We start from the raw sequence: 22,491 nt of genomic DNA, 5'->3' as shown, positions 1-22,491 counted from the left end.
ATTATGAGGTGCTTAGTAGACTTATCCTTTCAGCCTATTTACCTAGATTACTTCCTAATTTCATCAATTCTAGGTTTTAAACATGCATAATTTAAGCCAACTAATTGTAAGATAAACCCTTGTTCTTCCATTAATTACTCCCATATCTACTCATTAATCTTCCTAAAGTAATTAGATACTCATGAATCTAAATACCATTTTCCCTAGAAATAATTTAATCATGCAAAACACACAAATTAAATTAAAGCTATAGGAAGATAGAAGTTGATCCATTTGATGAGCTGGATGTGCTCGGTTTCGCAAATTCCTTTAACAGCTAGTGAAATATCGATGTTGACAAGAGAGAAGTGAAAGAAGAATACTAAAATACTTAATAACGAAAACTTGGACTCAAATTGAATCCAAATTAAAAACAAGTATTTCCTTCGCCAATAATGACTACTGTATTTTCTTATAATCCATTGGGATCTCGGATTTGTAACGACATTAAGTACTTGTTGAAGAAAAATCCTAATTGATATTTGTCATCGTGGCAGAGTACTCATAAGTTCAACAAATCATTAATGGACTTAGAAGTAAGGGGTTCCTTCTTTTTAAGAACAAGAACCTCAGTAGCATCTGGCATGGTTAAATTGGCATAAAGCTGTTGCACTAATTCCTCTTTTGGTAGTCATTGTGCATCACAAAATTGATTCTAGTTTGAGGCATCAGTTGTATTTTGAATTGAAAAAGGCACAATAATATTGTCATTGCTATCCAAATTGAAACATTTTTTCGGCATCATGGGTTGATTTTTGAAGATGGTATCAAATATTTCCCTTGCTCCTTCATCTTGAATCACAATTGAATTTTCGGTAGAAGTTTTGGAACGTCTAGTTCTTTTACGAGACATGATGAATTTTCTTGAAAAGCAAGAAGAAGTTTTACTTTCTAAGGTAAAGGTTGCGACAACAAAAAGTTTGCAATAGTGATGAAGATGATTGCTATGGCGAATGAATGTCACAGCGGAGGGGAATGCTCCGATGAAAGGAAGAGGTGGCAACTAGGAAATTTTGAAAAAGAAATTTGAAGACTTCTTGAGGTTGACGACAAGGAGAAAAGGAGTTGGTGGCTAAGGTTAAGGCTAATTGCTTGAGTGGTATGAAAAATATAATGGAAGATAAGGGTTTATATAATAGTAAACTGGGGTAAATTTTTAGCTAAAATTTAGCTAAAATGGATGCTTGGGTGGCAAAGCAAGGAGGGAAGGAGATGTGGCGGTACATTAGGGTTTTGAGGGTCTTATGGATGACAAAAGTGGGTAGTTTTCCTCCTCTTTTAGGCCTCGAGCCCAAACTACGATTATTTCTTAAACTGAACCAAAACTAGACTAATTAGTAATTGGGCCAACTTGACCCATTTATTGAACATAAAAATAGAAATAAAATTGAAAACAAGAATTAAAAATCCATTTAGGCTATTTAGAAAAAAAATTTCTAAGAAAATTATGTTAAATTAAGTTCCCAAGAAAGGTCGCTTAAGTCCCAATCTCCTTAGACTTAATTAATTTAATGTACTAATACAAGAAATTTTTTCTAATTGTGTCGTTTATTAAAAATAAAATAGATTAAAGGTCCATTAAGTCGAGCAGGGTCTCAGCTCGCTCAACATCATTATTGTAACAACCCGATTTTCAGTGGTGTCAAAAATAGTGGTTTCAAGACCATAATTCCGACAAAATATTTCGTGAATATATTTTTAATTAGTATAATTATGAGGTCTCTAGAGTCATATTAAATTTTAGTTGAAAAGTTTAATTGTTTGGATAGTTTAATAAGTAAAAATGACTGAAATGTAAAAACTGGAAAGGTCAAGAAGTTAAATTAAAGGGGTTAAAAGGATAATTAAACCATGGAAATTAGTTAATGGATTGGAATGATGATTGGCTTAAGTAAAATTGGTTTAATTAGGCTTAAGCATGGTTAATTAGGAAATTCATTATGAAAGTGGTAATAATTACAAAAAAACCTAGCTATATAAAATAAAATTAGAAAATTAAAAGATGAAATTGGATGAATTATCTCATCTTCTTCATGGAAAGGGTGAAAACTTTAGGATTTTTAGTTTCCAAGCTTTGAAGCTTCAATTTGTAAGTGAATTCTAGCTCGTTTTTAGTAAGTTTTATGTTTTTGAGTTTGTATTAGCTTGATCTAGCTAACTCGAGGATCAATTTGTGAAGCTGTTAAATTTTATAAATATTTCTATTGATGAGTTGAGCTATTCTTTGAAGTTTATGATGGAAATATGAAAGCTTATTGTTTGGGTGGACTATTTTGTAAAGTGATTTTTAGTGATTTTGATGTTTAGGGACTAAATTGATTCAAATGATAAATTGCATGTACTTGAGGTGAACTTATTGAAAATAAGAGCTGATATGAAGGTAGGGAACAATCGGCTAACATGGGTGTTAAGGAAAAAATGGATAATTTACATGATTAGGGCTTAGGGATTTAATTGAATTAAAATGAAAGATTGTGGAGTAAATATGTAAATTTACCAAAAGGGACTCAATTGCATGAAATGAACCAAATTATGTGTTATTCTAATAAATGGAATGAAATTATTATTTTTAGATCGAGAACGTGCCGATAATCATCGAAAAGGGAAAATCGTAAAGTAGTCCCTGTACTTTGGAATCTTTTGCAAAATAGTTCGGTAAGTTCGTATGCTTAATTATACTCTTAAATGCTTACATTCTTGTTAACATGTTGTTAATGAACATTGTTTTATATACTAGAAGTACGCTCTATCGAGTCAAATCTTATTGTTATACTGAATGAAGCTCAATCGAGCAAATCATACCGTTATATTGAATGGAGCTTAACTGAGTAAATCTTACTATTTTCTGACTAATGTTTAAATTGATCAAATTCTATTGTTATACTGAGTGAAGCTCAAATGAGTAGAAATCTACGATATACTGATGAAAAGTTCAATCGAGCAATGCTCACTGATTATATTGAACTATTGAATTGGTTTTGATTACTATTATAAACTGCGTATAATGGAAATCTCTATGCTTAAGTTGATTGAATCTATGTTGGAATGAAAATGTTGTGAATTTCTAAACGAACTTACTAAGATTCATTTAAGCTTACCTTTAAATTTGTTCGTTTTGTAAATCACATTTTAAAGGCTAAGAAGATCGGGTCAACGCTAGGAATCACACTATTCGAGAACCTAGGTAGACTTAATTTCTCGATTTTAATATATGGCATGTACTAGAACCCTATGTATTGTTATGTCAAATGCGTAGCTTTTGAGTAAAATGTTGTGACATGTTGTGCACTTCATCAACTTGTGATTTCCTACTTGTTACTCAAATATGTTTGAAGGATCATGGTATGAAATGGTATGCTATAGGTTACCTTAATGCTTGTAATGTAATGGATGTATGTTTAAAGAGATAATTTGTTGTGGTTACAAGCTGAGAATAGGTATATGATTATGTTTGAAGTTGAATTGCACCTCCCACATGTGTGTTTGAAAGTGTGTAGGTACCTATGCCATAAGGGAGTGGAATTGGGCAAGAAATAGGTAAATTTGGGCTCACACGGCCTTGCAAAATGGACGTGTGTCACCTAATGGAATTTTGTATGCAAGTCAGTGAGTTACATGGCTTAACACATGGCCTGACACACGGGCGTGTGGGGCAACTTCGAGAGTTACATGGCCTGGCACATGGGCATGTAACATGACCATGTGTCCCTAGTTCGAAGGTTACACGACATGAGACAAAGGCGTGGTCTCTCAGCTTTGTGAGGCACAAGGCCTAGCCACACGGCCGTGTGTCCCATGTTTTCAAATTTTGCTACTTTTTACCAAAATTTTCTAAAGTGATTCAAATTGGTCTCGAATTATTTCTAAGCTATTTTTAGGGCCTCGAGGGCTCGATTTATGGACAATATGCATGCGTATGAATAGTATATGTTGTGATTATAATATCGAATGATATAATGTTCAAATGTTTCTGATTGTTTAGTAATACTCTATAACCTTAATTCAGCGACGGAGATGGGTTAAGGGTGTTATAATTATTCCAAAAGTGTCTTAGACAGTAACCATTAACTTTAAATGTATTTCCCTTTTTATATTGTAATTCCACCACTCCATACGGATAGACTTTGTGAATGGTGTATGGTTTTTTCCGTCGGGGTTTGAGCTTTCCAGGAAATAATCTTAACCTTCAATCGAACAATAAGACTTCTTGACCATATCTAAATTCCTGAGGTTGTATAAATTTTTCATGCCATCTCTTAATCTTTTCTTTATATATCTTGGCACTCTCATACGAAAACAACCTTAATTCCTCCAGCTCATCAAGTTGGAACATTATTCTCTCACTGGCTTGCTTTAGATCCAGATTTAATTGTTTCAAGGCCCAGTGAGCTTTATTTTCCAGCTCAAGCAGCAAATGACATGCCTTTTCAAAGACTGTCCAATAAGGAGTCTTTCCTAACAGTGTCTTGAAAGCTATTCGATAGGCCTATAGAGCATCATCGAGCTTTCGGGACCAATCTCTTCTATTAGGTTGAACCACTTTCTCAAGGATTCCTTTGATCTCGCTGTTTACCCATTCAACTTGCCCATTTGATTGTGGATGATAGGCAGTGGCAATTTTGTGTTTCACATCATACTTGTAAATTAACCACTTTAGCCATTTATTTACAAAGTGAGATCCTTCATCACTAATTATAGCTCTCGGAGTCCCAAACCGTGTAAACACATGCTTATGTAAGAACCGCATGACTACCTTAGCATCAATTATTGGGTATGCCTCGGCTTTCACCCACTTGGGTACATAGACTACAAGCACTAAGATATACATATTACCATAAGAAGAAGGAAACGAGCCTAGAAAATCAATGTTGTGAACATCAAATAATTCAATAGTAATATTAACAATAAATGATACTCTTGTTGTAGCAATCAAACATTGATAATAAATTATGTCAAACAATGAATCAATCTTTAAACTAACTTATTGCTCACATAAAGTACCTTATAATTGTCACACATTTATCACCACAAATGTCGTTGGGTTCTGCTAAATATGAACTTACCTTTGGGTCAATTACTAAACACATGAATCACAAAACATATAATTATCTTGATATATTAAATAAATTAATCTATGCAAAAGAGGTCACTTTAGTGATATTTTGTTTCAACTAATCTATTTAAAATATTAGACATCCTTAATTAAATCTCAAATTCAAAATCTGAATTTATTTGTTTCAAAATATTTCAAATTTAAACCAAAATAATTTGAATAAAGATAAATCTCATCTCAAGGTATTAGACACTCCATTAATATTTTATTTTTGACAAAATATTAAGTTGTAAGTGATATCTTATTGCAGAGTCAAACATTGACAATAAAATATATCCAATAATAAATCTTCCTTTAGGCCGATTTATTACTCACATGTAAAAGCAAATAATTGTCACATGTTTATTACCACAGTTGTACATGTAATTTTGTTAAATATTAACCTTCCTTTGGACCAATCAATATTAACATAGCTTAAGTTAAATGCACGCAAAATTTTATATTTTAAAACAGAATAATTTCAATAACGAATGTCACTTTGGCAACTTATTATTTCAATTAAGTTATTTTAATATATATATATATATATATATATATATATATATATATATAAACAGTCAAAAGTCGAATTGAAATTTGTCATTACATTACAATTTCGAAATGAACCAAAATAAAGTTGTCTAAAGCGCAATAAAAACCAAAAACCTTAATCTTTTATTGATAAATCCTTAATAAAAAAATATGCAACCAAAATTATTTTAGACCATTATATAAACCCATTAAATTGAATATATAACTATAACAAAAAAATTAACAACTTTAATGAATATCAATCAAAATTTAATTTCACCAATTAATCTATATAATATTAATGATTAAACTGATTAACTTAAAACCCTTTATTCTTAAGCATACAAACTCCTATATAAATATCAATGAATTAATGTTGTTTCCATGATCAAGCCGAAACCAATTAAAACCTTAAAACAACTAAAGCCAAAAACAATTAAAACCTTAAAGCCAAAAACTATTGCAACTTTATATCTTTGCATCTCACAAATGCTCTTTTCTCATAATAAGAATATATTAAAGCAAAGAATAAAAAGGAAAACATGTATATATTCTAATATATAACAGTAATGCAAATAAAAGAACAAAACCCTAGTAGGCTACAGCAATACTACTTTTATTATCTTTATCCCATGTAAGACCCAAATTTTGCCCGGGACCCAATATAACCAAACCCAATAAACCAAATAAATAAATACTAAGCCCAAACCTAATACCTAACCCTAGCCCAATTAGCCCAATACCCAAAACAAAAAAAAAATAATAAAAAGAAGCCCTAAATCACCTAATCCCACTATCTTAGTTGCATTGATAGTGCAAATAGCACTTCTCCACCACCGTTTGCCTGCCATACAAAAAGAAGAAAAAGATACTAAATATATAGATAATAAGTTTGTAAATATCTATAAAAAGGCCATACTAAAATCATTGTAAAGGAGGGAGGAGGAAAGAATTGTATTTTTAAAAGGTTTTTTTTATACGAAAAAAAAGAGAAGAATGTAAAAGCAAAAGGTTTACAAGCAAATCTGAAATAAAAAAAGCGAGTATTGAAGAAGAAAAGATTCAAACGCTTAAGGTTTTTATTTCTTTTTCCTTTTATTTTCACTTTTTTGTACATATAAACATTTTTCTTTTTTTTCTTTCAAAAATAGTATACATATATTTAGATATAAAATAAAAAGAAAACAAAAATAATACATTTTTAAATTTCGCCATCACAAGACGGTGGCAATGCAAAGGCAAAGAGACAATGACGCGGTCCGACGCTTAGTACTTAACCGGACCATGGCGGAATGGGGAAAGAGGAGAGAGTTGAGATCTTTGTTTTATTTTTATTTTATTATTTTTACTATTATTTATATTATTATTATTATTTCTCATGTATATATTATTATTTATATTATTATTATATTATATATACCTCTCCATATTTATTTATATTATTACTATCATTATTGTTACTTCTATTATTTTTATTTCGACTACTATTATTATATATATATGTATTATTGTTTGTATTATTATTATTATTATTATTATTATTATTATCACCCTATTATTATTACTTTACTTTTGTATTCTAATATATTATTAATATTACTCATATTTTCATTATTTTTGCTATTACTATTATTATTATATATTAGTGTATATATATATATATTTATATATAGTATTATTTTTTATTACTTTAATTTAATATTTTTATTATATTTGCTTTCGTATTTCTATATTTATTATTATTATTATTATATAGTAGTGTGTATTTCTATTATATACATATATATATTTTTATATATAGTATTATTATTTACTTTACTTTAATATTATTATTATTATTATCATTATATCCAACCCAATAATAATTCTTTCATAAAAGTAATATTCCGTATTTGGTAATTCGAGACAATCGTGCCCTAACTTACTAGGTTTTGATTTTTCTCCTTTAATCTAAATAATGGAATACTCTTTTAAATCGCGACATGAGTTTTGAAAAATGCTTAGTCTCGGAGATACGAGGTGTTGTGCCCTAACTTACCGGGTATGGCATTTTGTTACCTCGAAATAAGATTTTTGCAAGTAAAGGCAATATTCGGTGTTCGAAAATTCGAGGAAACGTGCCCTAACTTACTGGGTTTCAATTTTCCTCGTTCACCTTAACTAACTGAATAACCTTTTGAAATACACGAATTTTTATATAAAAGGCAAGCTCGCTCTCAAAAATTCAAGATGTCGTGTCCTAACTTACTGGATGTGACATTTTATATTATGAGACGAGAAGGTCTTTAACATTTAAGCATTTTCTTTACAAAGAGGGATCGTATTTTAAATTCTTTCAAGTTTTCAAATTTTCGACACTAAGACACTAATTAATCAACTAGGTATCAATTTTGGGCGTATCGAGGGTGCTAATCCTTCCTCGTGCGTAACCGACTCCCGAACTTATTTTCTGATTTTCGTAGACCAAAAATTATCGTTTTAGTAAATCTTTAACTTTTATTAAAATGATTAATTTAAGGTAATCCAATCACACCTCATCAAAAAAGATTGGTGGCGACTCCTCTATTCGTTTTCATTTCCAAAAATCTAAGTCGATTCCCGTTTTTTCAAAAAAATGGTTACGACAGCTTGGCGACTCCATTGGGGATTAAATAAGAGAGTCAAGCCACAAGTTGATTAACTTTTGTCTTTTTATCGAAAATTGAAAATTTGGTTTTGAAATACGATCCTTTCATTGCATTTCATCAGCTTTTGTGGTTTATGATATAATACCTGTTGCGTTGGTTTGAGTCCTTAAATAGTTTTACATTGCATTGCATGACCGTTGTGGTCACACCTTTTAAGTGGGAGTGAGAAACTATGCTTTCGTGAGGTTTTCACCTCCGCATGGGCTAGGGGATCGCTTCCGGAATACATCTGTACTTATGTCTTCGTGAGGTTTTCACCTCCGCATGGGCATAGGGAAATGTATTCCCCTGAACTGAACTCGGTCTGTATGAGCCCATAATGGGTGAGGATCAAGGAATCTGTTGGTTCAGGTACCCTTGCTTTAGAACTGAACTACATATAGTGAACTTTAAGTGCTCGCCCCAGGTAGTATGATGATGACCTTTAATGCCTACCTTTATAAGTTCTCATTTATTATTATTTTTTATATGTGACACTGACTTATTTTTCTTATTTTGCTATCATTGCATGCCATTTATCATTAAAAAGTGTCGATTCGAGGTTCGATTTCTGAGTTAGAAAGTTTTGTAATGGGGAACGAATATCTTAATAAAGTGGAAGACAACTCTTTCTTTTGTGCTTGGTCAGAGAAAACCCAGTTAGAAAAGGGAGATAGTGTCACTGAGGGGTATACGTCAGAGTCATGGGACTTTACTCATATCAATTCAACACAGAATGAGTTTCAGGAGTTGAAGGACATTTAGGCCCAATGGGATGACGAGATAGGGCAGCTGTTCTACCAGAATTATGGAGATCTTCTCTATTTGCTAGACATCAAGGTGGATAGGTATATGTTTTGAGCTATGGTACAATTTTGGAACCCTGTTTATAGTTGTTTTACATTGGGAGAGGTAGACTTAGTACCTACTTTAGAGGAGTATACGACCTTGCTTCGCTGTCCAACAATTCAAGATAACAAGGTGTATGTTAGGGCTGCTAATCTCCCTACTTTTGTGAAGAAATTAATAATAATCACAGGGATGAGTGAATAGTAGGTCACAGCTCGAGTCCAACAAAAGGGCGATAGTAAGTGTATTCCGTGGGCCATTTTGAGGGATCTAATATTAACACACCCAGATGTGAAGAAGAGGCTCAATGTTTTGGCCTTAAGTATTTACGGCTTGGTGATTTTCCCGAAGGCGATAGGGTACATAGATGAGGCAGTCGCAAATTTGTTTGATCGTATTGGTAAACAGAACACACCGGTGCTAGCAATCCTAGCTAAGACGTTTAGATCCTTGAGGTACATGTTGGAGAGTCGGTGAAGTAGATTCATTGGATGCGCACAGTTGTTGTTAGTATGGTTCCATAGTCACTTTTGGAAGCTTGAGAAGGTTCCTTGCCGAGTGTTCTTTGTGGTTTATTCCCCCTTAAAGGAAGTAGCAACTACACCAAGGAGAGACGATATTACAGAAGAAAGGTGGATGGATATTCTTTAGAATCTTCGAGAGGATGAGGTTTTGTGGAAAGCACCTTGGAGGACTCCTAATAAAGTCCTTTATCGCTACGACAATTTTGATTGGGTACCACTTCCTGAGATTTGGGGAGTCGTTGGCTATGCACCGTTACTCGTCCTAAAGTAATATAAAGCGGGGCAGTTCAGATAGAGGTCGAGAGTTAGCTTTGTTATTAGATAGGGTTAATACTCTAGGCCTACGAGCGAAAGCGTATTTGTAATCCGTTTTATGAAAAGATTTTTGTTCCTTAAATAACGTTTTCTAAAATGAAACTGAATCGAGATCGATACCTTTTGCATTCATGCATTTGCATTACATTACATCAAAGAAAAGAAGGTGTTGATTCGAAATTCGATTCCTAAATAGAATAGTTTGTCATAAGGAAACGAATTTCTTGATAAAGTAGATTATAGTGCGGTCGTCTGAATATAGTCCAAATAAACACGACGAGAGAAAGCTAATAGTCCATGGAGGAATACATGATGTAATTGCTGGAGATTCAAGCCAACAAAGGTTATCCAAGAGCATCACGAGAGAAAGGCAGAAGTCCACGAAGGAATACATGACTTGATTTAATTGCCGACGAAGATTATCCAAGAGTCGACACTTTTTGATGAGTATCATGGAGATAAGCGAGTAAAAGATCGAGGCTCAAATTAAGCAGCAAGGAACTAGCAAAGGCATCTTTTGGAGAGAATTTACAGGATATAACCATGAAGAAAAGATCAGCGTTTACTTGGACTATGAAGGGCAAGACCGCATATGTAATCTATTTTCATGTAAAGAAATATGTTTTCTAGAAAAGTTATTCTAATGGAATTGAATTTAAGATCAACATCTCCTTTTCTTTTGCATTCATGCATTTGTATTGCATCACATCACATGCATTTAAATCTATAAAAAAGACCCTAATTAACGTTAAAAAGAGGGAGAAAGAGAGTGAGAAAAAGAGGAAATCTAGAAGCAACACATCCTTACGGCACACGCACCAGGACAAAAAATATGGATCAAAGACTTGAGCAGATCTAGAAAGAAATGCAAGAGCAATTACAGGAAAAATTGGCAAAAATCCAACAAGAAATGAAAGATTAAATGTTGGAGGCCCAAAGGAATATGATGGCTGAAATGGCTCAGGTGCTGAAAGGGGCAACAGATAAAGGAAAGGCCCCTATGACTATAACTGAAGAGGGAACTAAGGAATAAAAGTCTCCAAACTTTTGCATACTTGGGAGTGTTTTGAACAATGGGACTGTGGAAGAGATCCCTTTATTTTTAGAGCTAATCTAAAGTAATATTCAAAACACGCTTGTTTCTTTAAGCCTAGAAGCAATAAAAATCCTTTTGTGAAATAAGCTTGTGTCCTAAGTCTTTATTTCAATAAAATGCATCTTTTTGTGAGTAAATATTCTTTTATTTTATACTATACAAATAATTGTTCATAGATTCTTTTTGTTTTTGGTCTTTCTTTCAAATATTCATTTATTCTCCATTCATGATCATACCATACAAATAATCATCCTTAGAATCATTTCCTCTTTGGCATCTGCCTTCAATAGGTCCCCAGATATCAACGACATGAGCGGCGTTGCTATTGACCTAGAATCTCCTTTTGAGCGAGATATGTGTCTTAGGGATCTCAGGACTTGGAAAATGACAGAGACTGTAACATATCTTTTGATGTGTTAAGGATGGTAGAACAAGATGAAAAAATAGATCCAACTATGCAAAGGGCCATTGGCATTGCAAGCCTTGGAAAGAAGTGAAGATCAAAGCCAAGCTAAACCACAAAGATAAAAACAAGACATCATTGAGTTATTCCTAATTCAAAGATGTTTTAGTATGATTGAATCAAGATATGCCTAAGCTACTAAGACGTGAAGATGCTCGAAAGGCACATAATAATGGTTTTTCAATGGCCAGACTAATCATGAGGATTGGGTACTGCTAGTCCACCATGGAAGGGGATTGCATCAGTTATGCCATAAATATTGGATTAAGGAAGATAAGATTTATGTGCCTCATTTTTTCACAGGCTTTTACATATGTGGGGCATTGATGTTAAGGGATTGATCTCATCAAAAGTTTCAGGTCAACAACGATTCATCCTTGTAGTTGTCGGTTACTTCACTAAGAGGGTGAAGGTAGCTTCATATGTCGATATTACAAGGTCGATAGTTATCAAATTCAAAATTTAAAAAAATAAAAAAAATAAAAAAAACACAAAAAAGAAGAAGAAGAAAACAAAACAACAAAAAAAAAAACAAAAAATTAAAAAATGCCAAAAAGATTATATCTAACTGCACAATGTCAAAAGTTCATAGTTTGTTTGAAGATCAGACGCCATATCACAGTGTAGCAAAGGTAGCAAAAAATCATGCAAGATAACTGAGACTTGTAAAGATTGGCATAAGGAAGTGACCTTTTTACCCTTTATCCTTATCGAACGTCGGCCAGGACCTTAGCTGGGGTAACACATTGCTCATTGGTTTATAAGGATAGAATCGGTTTTGAAGATGAGATTCCTTTTCTCTGAGTCTTGTCAGAGCTGAAGTTGGATAAGACAGAATGGATCCAATCCTGATAGGATCAATTGAATTTGAAGAGAGAGGGTCGAAAGCTATCTATCGAGGTCTAATGTACCGAAAATGACTGAGGTGAGCTTACAATAAAGAGGTTTATCCTAGAGAATTCCACGAGGGGAACTTGATATTGAAGAAGATCCTTCCTATGCAAAAGGACTTCAAAGAAAAGTGATTGCTGAACTAAGAATGACCTTATGTAATAAAGAAGGCCTGTTCTGGAGGGGCATTGATATTGACCGAAATGGATGGCAAAGATTTGCCCAAATTAGTGAATTCAAATCTAGTCAATGAGTATTTTACCCAAAAAGGGAGAAGCCAAGGTGAAAACTCGCAAATGGAGCCTTAAAAAAATAAAAAAAAGTGAAAAAAAAGGGAGAGGCCAAGGTGAAAACTTGCAAAGGGCACCTTGAGACCAAAGGGATTCGAGTTGAAAACCCGAAAAGGATGGCTCAAATTTTGATTAAAGTAGGGCATACAGCAATCTTGCTATGCCTGAATTAACAATAAAAAGGTATGCTACATCTTGGGGCATCGACAAAGTACTCCGGATCCCCTAAACACATATTAAGCTCAGAAGAGTCCTAAAGAAGTTGGTACAGAGAAGCTCAAGCTGTGATATCTAGGGCACCTAGTTTTTCATTTTACCCATTTTGAATTTGCTATATTTGATTAACTTATTCATTTTGAGTTATTTTCCTTCTTATTACATTTGCAATCTTTGATTAATTTATTCATTTCGAGCTGTGCTCCCAATCAATTTCCTTCTTGTCCATTGTTTTGATCTTTTTCGAGCATTTTGCATTGAAATAACGATTAATGGAACAATAATACTTTCACAAAAGAAGTTCTGCATATTACTTTGGAAGTTTCTAAATAATACAAGAACCTGAAACAGGATTATTGTTCAGAACTCACCAAGTCTAAGGGTTGGAAATATTTGAGCCTAAATTGAAATTATCTCATTGGGATTTCTGTCAAAGATATTGGTTGAGCAGAAAAATCACATTAGTGTTATAATCCCGACAAAGAACAAGTAATGGGATTATTCTCAAGAAAATGAAAATGGTATTTTGTATTCATACAGATATCATGCATATACATTTGTTCATTACACCTAAGGAATGGTGTAATAGAACAAATTGATTAAAGATGAAACAAATCCTACACCCTGAGTTGCAATGAGCTGGATAAGCAAAAAACTCTATAAAGTTTAAGTGGGGCAAGCTTGCCGAGCAGATTATTTTTTTGAGTTTTCTATCAAGAATGCCAGCTAAACAAGACGGCAGTATAGTACGTCAATAATAAGGCTCTGATGAACAACGAGCAATGACACTTTAAGCCTTTTAAAAAAAATGGACCATTTTCATTCTTTGCATTCATATATCATTCATGACACATCTACCTAGGAGCATTTGGCTCAATCGAGTCATGGCACTTAATCATTAGGCATGAACTCATACACTTTATACAGGTTAAGTCCTTCAAGGGACAATGAAGATTGATGTGCCTTAATCTCCTAAGCAGTAGGGTAATAGGCTAAAGCGTAGCAGATCTGACGTTTGCTGAAGCAGATCCAAGATGATTTGGCATCTCTCAGATCGCGGGAGCGATCAAGACATAGCTGATTTGGCTTTCACGTGTTTACGCAGATCCAAGATGATTTGGCATCTCTGTATCAGGCGGGGAGCAGATCGAAGACATAGCTGATTTGGCTTTCACGTGTTTACGTTGAAGCAAATCCAAGATGATTTGGCGTCTCTGTAGCGGCGGAGAGCAGATCGAAGATTGTAGATTTGGCATCCCTATGTTTATAGGGAACAGATCAAAGATAGCAGATCTAACATTCCCGTGCTTCAGTGAAGCAGATCGAAGATTTCAGCATGGCATCCCTGTGCTTATAGGGAATAGATCGAAAATAACAGATCTGACATTCCTGTGCTTACAGTGAAGCAGATCGAAGATTTCAGCATGGCATCTTTGTGCTTATAGGGAACAAGTTGAAAATAACAGATTTGGCATCCCTGTGTTTATAGGGAACATATCGAAGATAGCAGATCTAACATTCCTGTACTTACAATGAAGCAGATCGAAGATTTCAGCATGGCATTCCTGTGCTTATAGGGAACAAGTTGAAAATAGCAGATTTGGCAACCCTGTGCTTATAGGGAACAGATCAAAGATAGCAGATCTGACATTCCTGTGCTTACAGTGAAGTAGATCGAAGATTTCAGCATGGCATCCTTGTGCTTATAGGGAACAAGTTGAAAATAGCAGATTTGGCATCCCTGTGCTTATAGGGAATAGATCGAAGATAACAGATCTGATATTCCTGTGCTTACAGTGAAGCAGGTCGAAGATTTCAGCATGGCATCCCTGTGCTTATAGGGAACAAGTTGAAAATAACAGATTTGGCATCCCTGTGTTTATAGGGAACATATCGAAGATAGCAGATCTAACATTCCTGTACTTACAGTGAAGCAGATCGAAGATTTCAGCATGGCATTCCTGTGCTTATAGGGAACAAGTTGAAAATAGTAGATTTGGCATCCCTGTGCTTATAGGGAACAGATCGAAGATAACAGATCTGACATTCGTGTGCTTACAGTAAAGTAGATCAAAGATTTCAGCATGGCATCCTTGTGCTTATAGGGAACAAGTTGAAAATAATAGATTTGGCATCCCTGTGCTTATAGGGAGCAGATCGAAGATAACAGATCTGACATTCCTGTGCTTACAGTGAAGCAGATCGAAGATTTCAGCATGGCATCCCTGTGCTTATAGGGAACAAGTTGAAAATAACAGATTTGGCATCCCTGTGTTTATAGGGAACAGATCAAAGATAGCAGATCTGACATTCCTGTGCTTACAGTGAAGCAGATCGAAGATTTCAGCATGGCATCCCTGTGCTTATAGGGAACAATTTAAAAATAGCAGATTTGGCATCCCTGTGTTTATAGGGAACATATCGAAGATGGCAGATCTGACATTACTGTGCTTACAGTGAAGCAGATTGAAGATTTCAGAATGGCATCCCTGTGTTTATAGGGAACAAGTTGAAGATAGCAGATTTGACCCCCTAAGCAGTAGGGAAACAGATCGAAAGCGACGGGCCTTAACTCCCTAAGTAGTAGGGTAACAAGCTAAATTTACAGATCTTAACCCCCTAAGCAGTAGGGAAACAGATCGAAGGCGATGAACCTTAAACCCCTAAGCAGTAGGGTAATAGGTTGAATTTACAGATCTTAACCCCCTAAGCAGTAGGGAAACAGATCGAAAGCGATAGGCCTTAACTCCCTAAGTAGTAGGGTAACAGGCTAAATTTACAGATCTTAAACCCTTAAGCAGTAGGGAAACATATCGAAGGCGATGAACCTTAAACCCCTAAGCAGTAGGGTAACAGGTTGGATTTACAAATCTTAACCCCCTAAGCAGTAGGGAAACAGATCAAAGACGATGGACCTTAAACCCCTAAGCAGTAGGGTAACATGTGGAATTTACAGATCTTAACCCCCTAAGCAGTAGGGAATCAGATCAAAGGCGATGGACCTTAAACCTCTAAGCAGTAGGGTAACAGGTGGAATTTACAAATCTTAACCCCCTAAGTAGTAGGGAAATAGATCGAAGGCGATGGACCTTAAACCCTTAAGCAGTAAGGTAACAGGTGGAATTTACAGATCTTAATCCCCTAAGTAGTAGGGAAACAGATCGAAGGCGATGGACCTTAAACCCCTAAGCAGTAGGGTAACAGGTTAAATTTACAGATCTTAACCCCCTAAGCACTAGGGAAACAGATAAAAGGTGATGGACCTTAAACCCTTAAGCAGTAGGGTAACAAGTGGAATTTACAGATCTTAACCCCCTAAGTAGTAGGGAAACAGATCGAAGGCGATAGACCTTAAACCCCTAAGTAGTAGGGTAACAGGCTGGATTTTCAAGATCTTAACCCCCTAAGCAGTAGAGAAATAGATTGAAGGTGATGGGCCTTAAACCCCTAAGCAATAGGGTAATAGGCTGAAAATTATAGATTCTATATTTCTAAAATGGCGTTGGAGCGATTCGAAGCCACAGCAAATCTCCTCGAAGTTTCAGCGGAGTAGATTGGAGTCACATGTCTTATCTTCTTGAAGGCACAACAGATCTCCTTGAAGTTTCAGCGGATCTCTTTTCCCTGAAATGGCGTTGGAGCGGCTAAAAGCCACAACAGATCTCCTTGAAGTTTCAACAAATCTCTTTTCCCTGAAATGGCATTGGAGCGGTTAAAAGCCACAGCAGATCTCCTTGAAGTTTCAGCGAACCTCTTCTTCCTGAAATGGTGTTAGAGCGGCTAAAAGCCACGGCAGATCTCCTTGAAGTTTCAGTGGATTTCTCCTTCCTGAAATGGCATTGGAGCGGCTAAAAGCCACAGCAGATCTCCTTGAAGTTTCAGTTGAAGAAGATCAAAACAAACCTTATCTCCCGGAAGTTGCAGTAGAGCGGGTTAAAATAGCAAGACTTATCTTCCCGAAGTTGTAGTGAAGCAGATTGAAGCCGTCAAGAGGCCATTTAAAGAAGATCAAGGATCAAGAACTCAAGACTCGGTGAGCCCGGGCAAAATTGGTCTTTTTATAGTCTTTGCTCTATTCCTGTTAACATAGCAATGAACAAAGAGGGGCAGCTGTAAGACCCAAATTTTGCCTGGGGCCCAATAAAACCAAACCCAATAAACTAAATAAATAAATACTAAGCCCAAACCTAATACCTAACCCTAGCCCAATTAGCCCAATACCCAAAACAAAAAAAAAGAAAAAAGAAAAAGAAGCCCTAAATCACCTAATCCCACTACCTTAGTTGCATTGATAATGCAAATAGCACTTCTCCACCACCGTTTGCCTGCCATACAAAAAGAAGAAAAAGATACTAAATATATAGATAATAAGTTTGTAAATGCTATAAAAAGGCCATACTAAAATCATTGTAAATGAGGGAGGAGGAAAGAATTGTATTTTTGAAAGGTTTTTTTTTATACGAAAAAAAAGAGAAGAATGTAAAAGCAAAAGGTTTGCAAGCAAATTTGAAATAAAAAAAGCGAGTATTGAAGAAGAAAAGATTCAAACGCGTTAAGGTTTTTATTTCTTTTTTCCTTTTTATTTTCACTTTTTTTGTACATATAAACATTTTTTCTTTCAAAAATAGTATACATATATTTAGATATAAAAATAAAAAAAGAAAACAAAAAATAATACATTTTTAAATTCGCACCACCGCCAAGGCGGCAAAGATGGCGACGACACTGGTACCGTAATGGGACCATGGCCGGAATGGGGAAAAAGGGAGAGAGTTGAGAACTTTGTTTTATTTATTTTTTATTATTTTTACTATTATTTATATTATTATTATTATTTCTCATGTATATATTATTATTTATATTATTATTATATTATATATACCTCTCCATATTTATTTATATTATTACTATCATTATTGTTACTTCTATTATTTTTTATTTCGACTACTATTATTATATATATATATATGTATTATTGTTTGTATTATTATTATTATTATTATTATTATTATTATTATCACCCTATTATTATTACTTTACTTTTGTATTCTAATATATTATTAATATTACTCATATTTTCATTATTTTTGCTATTACTATTATTATTATATATTAGTGTATATTTTATGTATATATATATATATATTTATATATAGTATTATTTTTTATTACTTTAATTTAATATTTTTATTATATTTGCTTTCGTATTTCTATATTTATTATTATTATTATTATATAGTAGTGTGTATTTCTATTATATACATATATATATATATATTTATATATAGTATTATTATTTACTTTACTTTAATATTATTATTATCATCATTATATCCAACCCAATAATAATTCTTTCATAAAAGTAATATTCCGTATTTGGTAATTCGAGACAATCGTGCCTTAACTTACTGGGTTTCGATTTTTCTCCTTTAACCTAAATAACAGAATACTCTTTTAAATCGCGACACGAGTTTTGAAAAATGCTTATTCTCGGAGATACGAGGTGTTGTGCCCTAACTTACCGGGTATGGCATTTTGTTACCTCGAAATAAGATTTTTGCAAGTAAAGGCAATATTTGGTGTTCGGAAATTCGAGGAAACGTGCCCTAACTTACTGGGTTTCGATTTTCCTCGTTCACCTTAACTAACTGAATAACCTTTTGAAATACACGAATTTTTATATAAAAGGCAAGCTCGCTCTCGAAAATTCAAGATGTCGTGTCCTAACTTACTAGATGTGACATTTTATATTGTGAGACGAGAAGGTCTTTAACATTTAAGCATTTTCTTTACAAAGAGGGATCGATTTTAAATTCTTTCAAGTTTTCAAATTTTCGACACTAAGACACTAACTAATCAACTAGGCACCAATTTTGGGCGACGAGGGTGCTAATCCTTCCTCGTATGCGAATCGACTCCCGAACTCATTTTCTGATTTTCGAGACCAAAATTATCGCTTTAGTAAATCTTAACTTTTATTAAAATGATTAATTTAAGGTGATCCGATCACACCTCATCAAAAAGATTGGTGGCAACTCCTCTATTCGTTTTCATTTCCAAAAATCTAATTCGATTCCCGTTTTTAAAAAAAATGGTTACGACATCCCACATTATAAGATTCGCATAATATTGCTTTTCCATTGATCATGGAGTTCAAGATCCAAAGATTAAACCAAATTGATATATAATGGCACTATACACGTGCTTTAATTAACCTGTTTATTATTATTCAACAAGATTTAAAGCCGTATATTTGATATCAATTTATAAGTTTCAATTGATATTCATAAAATCAAAATTTTAATATAAATAATCAAATCTAAAATTTCAATATGAATTTCAAATATCAGTATATATAATTGAAATATCAAATCAAAATATCAAACCCATTAAACTTCATGCACCAATCATTCCAAAAGAATAGAAATTTAATTAATTCCCAATAATTCGATATGACGAGGCTCAGATGTAATTTATTAGAACCGTAAACACAAGATCTAATATAAACCTTTATTAATGAAGATATGCCATGTCAGATCATCAATAATAAACCAAGAACAAGACTAAAGGCAAAAGCATACCCGAATTCATTGATTTCTTGAAATCTTTGAATTTTATGGTTTTATTAATATTTCAAATTAGCAAACAAGTAATTTAGAGAATGTGACTCTTTCTTTTTTAAAGATGGTATATTAAAAAAGTTACATGTGTAATTTAGGGATCATAACCTCAATCTATAACTTTTGCAGATTAACCTAATTTCTAATAAAGCTCATCATGAATTAGAAATTAGTTATTAGAGTATGTACACATATTTGCCTATATTTTATTTAATAACTAAAGCCCAATAAACTTTAACCAAATTAGATCACTTGTAATTTGGATTAACATTTTATGATAGTAAATAATATGTAATTACTCTTATATATTTTATATGTGGTTTCTATATTTTTCAATAATGTATACGGAAAAAATAAAATATGTTTTCCATCATTAATTTTGTACTGTACAGTTGATAGATTTATTGAGAAACATTTTAATATAAAACATTTTATTTTTGTGCATATTATCAAACAAAACTAAAAATAGAAAAGCATTCAAGCTACCAACGACATCTACGTAGTTGTTTGTATGACAACTTCCAACTAAAAATCACCAAGAAATGCTAGTCTCTTCTCTGATTTCTCGTATAGCCAAGAACTCTGCACCAATTACCCCTATGTAATAACCCTTATTAGTCTCAACTTTTTCCATTTCCCAATGAGTTAAAAGACATTTTAAAGAAATTAAAAAAAAAGAAAAAGAGAAAAGAAAACCATAGTTTTACTTCTTGTATAAACAAAGAAAAACCATAGCTTTTCTTCTTCTAACTTAACTAGTTGAACCCTTCTTGGAACCAACTCCCACAATGCTTCAAGCTCAGGTCTTCTTATGGGCATATATATTGTTATTTTTCCCTGCTAGTATTGTAGCGCAAGGCCTTGGTGTCAACTGGGGTGTCATAGCATCGCATCCTTTAGACCCTAAGATTGTTGTTAATATGTTAAAAGATAATGGCATAAAAAAGGTTAAGCTTTTCCATGCTGAGCATGACATTCTAACTGCCCTGTCTGGAACTGATATTGAGGTCATGGTGGGGATCCCCAATCATTCTTTGGAAAGTCTTTCTGAGAAATATAGTGTAGCACAAGCTTGGGTGAAAGCAAATATCACTGCATATATGGGTAAAAAGGGTGTCAACTTCAAGTAAGTTTTCGTTGTAACAACTAAATTTTAAACCATGATCTTATTACAATATTTTATGTCCATTTACGATATTAAAATATTATGTTTATAGTTTCCAAGTTTTCAAATGATTTTATCTTCCTCTTACTTAGTTAAAGTAGAAGAGTTAACTAAAATATTCGTATGAACTAAATTAATAGAATAAAATAAGATGAATGGATAGAACTTTTAAAAGTATAAACTAAATTATTATGAAGAAGAACCTAATTGAAAGTTTATGAATTAAATATTAATTCCTTTAGGATGGTGAAAGTAGTATGAATGAACCGAAGAGAAATTAGTTAAAGCAATAAAAATGTCTTCAACTATTTTGCAGATACGTGGCCGTAGGAAATGAACCATTTTTGGCAGCTTACAATGGTACGTACAATGACCTTACTCTCCCAGCTATGAAAAACATATTGAAAGCACTAAATGAAGCGGGTGTTGGAAAAGATATCAAAGTATCAACACCGCTCAATGGTGATGTTTACATCACACCTACTTACAAACCATCGGATGGAATATTTCGACATGACTTGGCAGATATCATGAATGGAATATGTGAATTTCTCCATAAAAATAATGCTGCTTTAATCGTCAATATCTATCCTTTCCTAAATCTTTACCAAAATCCTGGATTCCCAGAACCTTATGCCTTCTTTGATAACGATGACTCAAACTCTATGGATGATCATGGTGTTAAATATTGTAGTGTTTGAGATGCTAATATTGACACTCTTGTCGCGGCACTTAAAGCATCTAATTTCTCGAATATACCAATCATCGTGGGGGAAGTTGGATGGCCAACTGATGGTAATATTTACGCCACAACAAAAAATGCTAAAAAAATTTATAATGGGTTGCTAAAGAGAATGGCAAAAAATGAAGGAACTCCACTTCGCCTGAAGCAATATCCCGATGTGTATATATTCTCTTTGTTGGATGAAGATCTTAAGAGTATTGATCCAGGAATGTTTGAGAGGCATTGGGGAATTTTCAGCTTTGACGGACAACCTAAGTTTCCAATGGACTTGTCAGGGAAAGGACAGAACAAACCACTTGTTGGTGGAAAAAATGTCACATACATGGAAAAGAAGTGGTGTGTGTATAACAAAGATGCTTCTAACCAAAAGGATTTGCTTGTAAAGGTTGCATGGGCTTGCAATAATACTGATTGCACAACCTTGGTACCTGGAGCTTCATGTTCCGGTATGGGTATTGACATGAATGCCTCGGTTGCCTTCAACATGTACTACCAAATGGCAATTCAAACTAAAGGTGCATGTGATTTTGATGGTTTAGCCAAAATTGTCAAGCGAGATCCATCTAATGGGACATGTCGATTCCCAATTATGATTAAAACTATACAAACTACATCCAATTCTACTGCGTCTGCTCCTAAATCATCAAGGTCTTCCACCTTTAGCTCTTCAACATCTCATTCTCCCTTTGAAACTCACTCTCCTTCTCCCTCTTCCTCTCCCTTTCATTCTCCCCTACTTATATTTCAAATTTTTGTAGGTATTTTCACTATTTGGTTTGTGTAGATTGACCTTTTATTGAAATAATGAAAATAATTTAAAATTTTGAAGTTGTTGAGTTGTTACTCATACAATTGTAACTAACAACAGAAAGTAGCAAAAACATAATGCAAATGAATGCAAGCAAATGTTGTAACAATCCAAAAGTCAGTGGTGTCAAAAACTACAGTTTTGAGACCTCTTTTCTGTAAACCGAGTCTGTAAATATTAA

The 22,491-nt window shown here is 33.6% G+C and overlaps 1 protein-coding gene across 1 annotated transcript in view; it reads left to right on the top strand.

The window, feature by feature from the left end:
• The window catches only part of LOC108474507 (glucan endo-1,3-beta-glucosidase 8-like), a 34,177-nt gene extending 12,719 nt beyond the window's left edge, over positions 1-21,458 (top strand). Inside the window, exons 3-4 of the mRNA XM_053020241.1 lie at positions 20,437-20,718; positions 21,074-21,458. Coding sequence (XP_052876201.1) covers positions 20,437-20,718; positions 21,074-21,458 — 667 coding nt within the window. The remainder of the gene's footprint in view (positions 1-20,436; positions 20,719-21,073) is intronic.
• Positions 21,459-22,491: the final 1,033 nt, after the last annotated feature.

This window comes from Gossypium arboreum, chromosome 10, assembly GCF_025698485.1.
Source record: "Gossypium arboreum isolate Shixiya-1 chromosome 10, ASM2569848v2, whole genome shotgun sequence".
NCBI classification, from domain to species: Eukaryota; Viridiplantae; Streptophyta; class Magnoliopsida; order Malvales; family Malvaceae; genus Gossypium; species Gossypium arboreum.
Note: the sequence above shows the minus strand (reverse complement) of the source record. Positions and strands in the feature narration are given on the sequence as shown.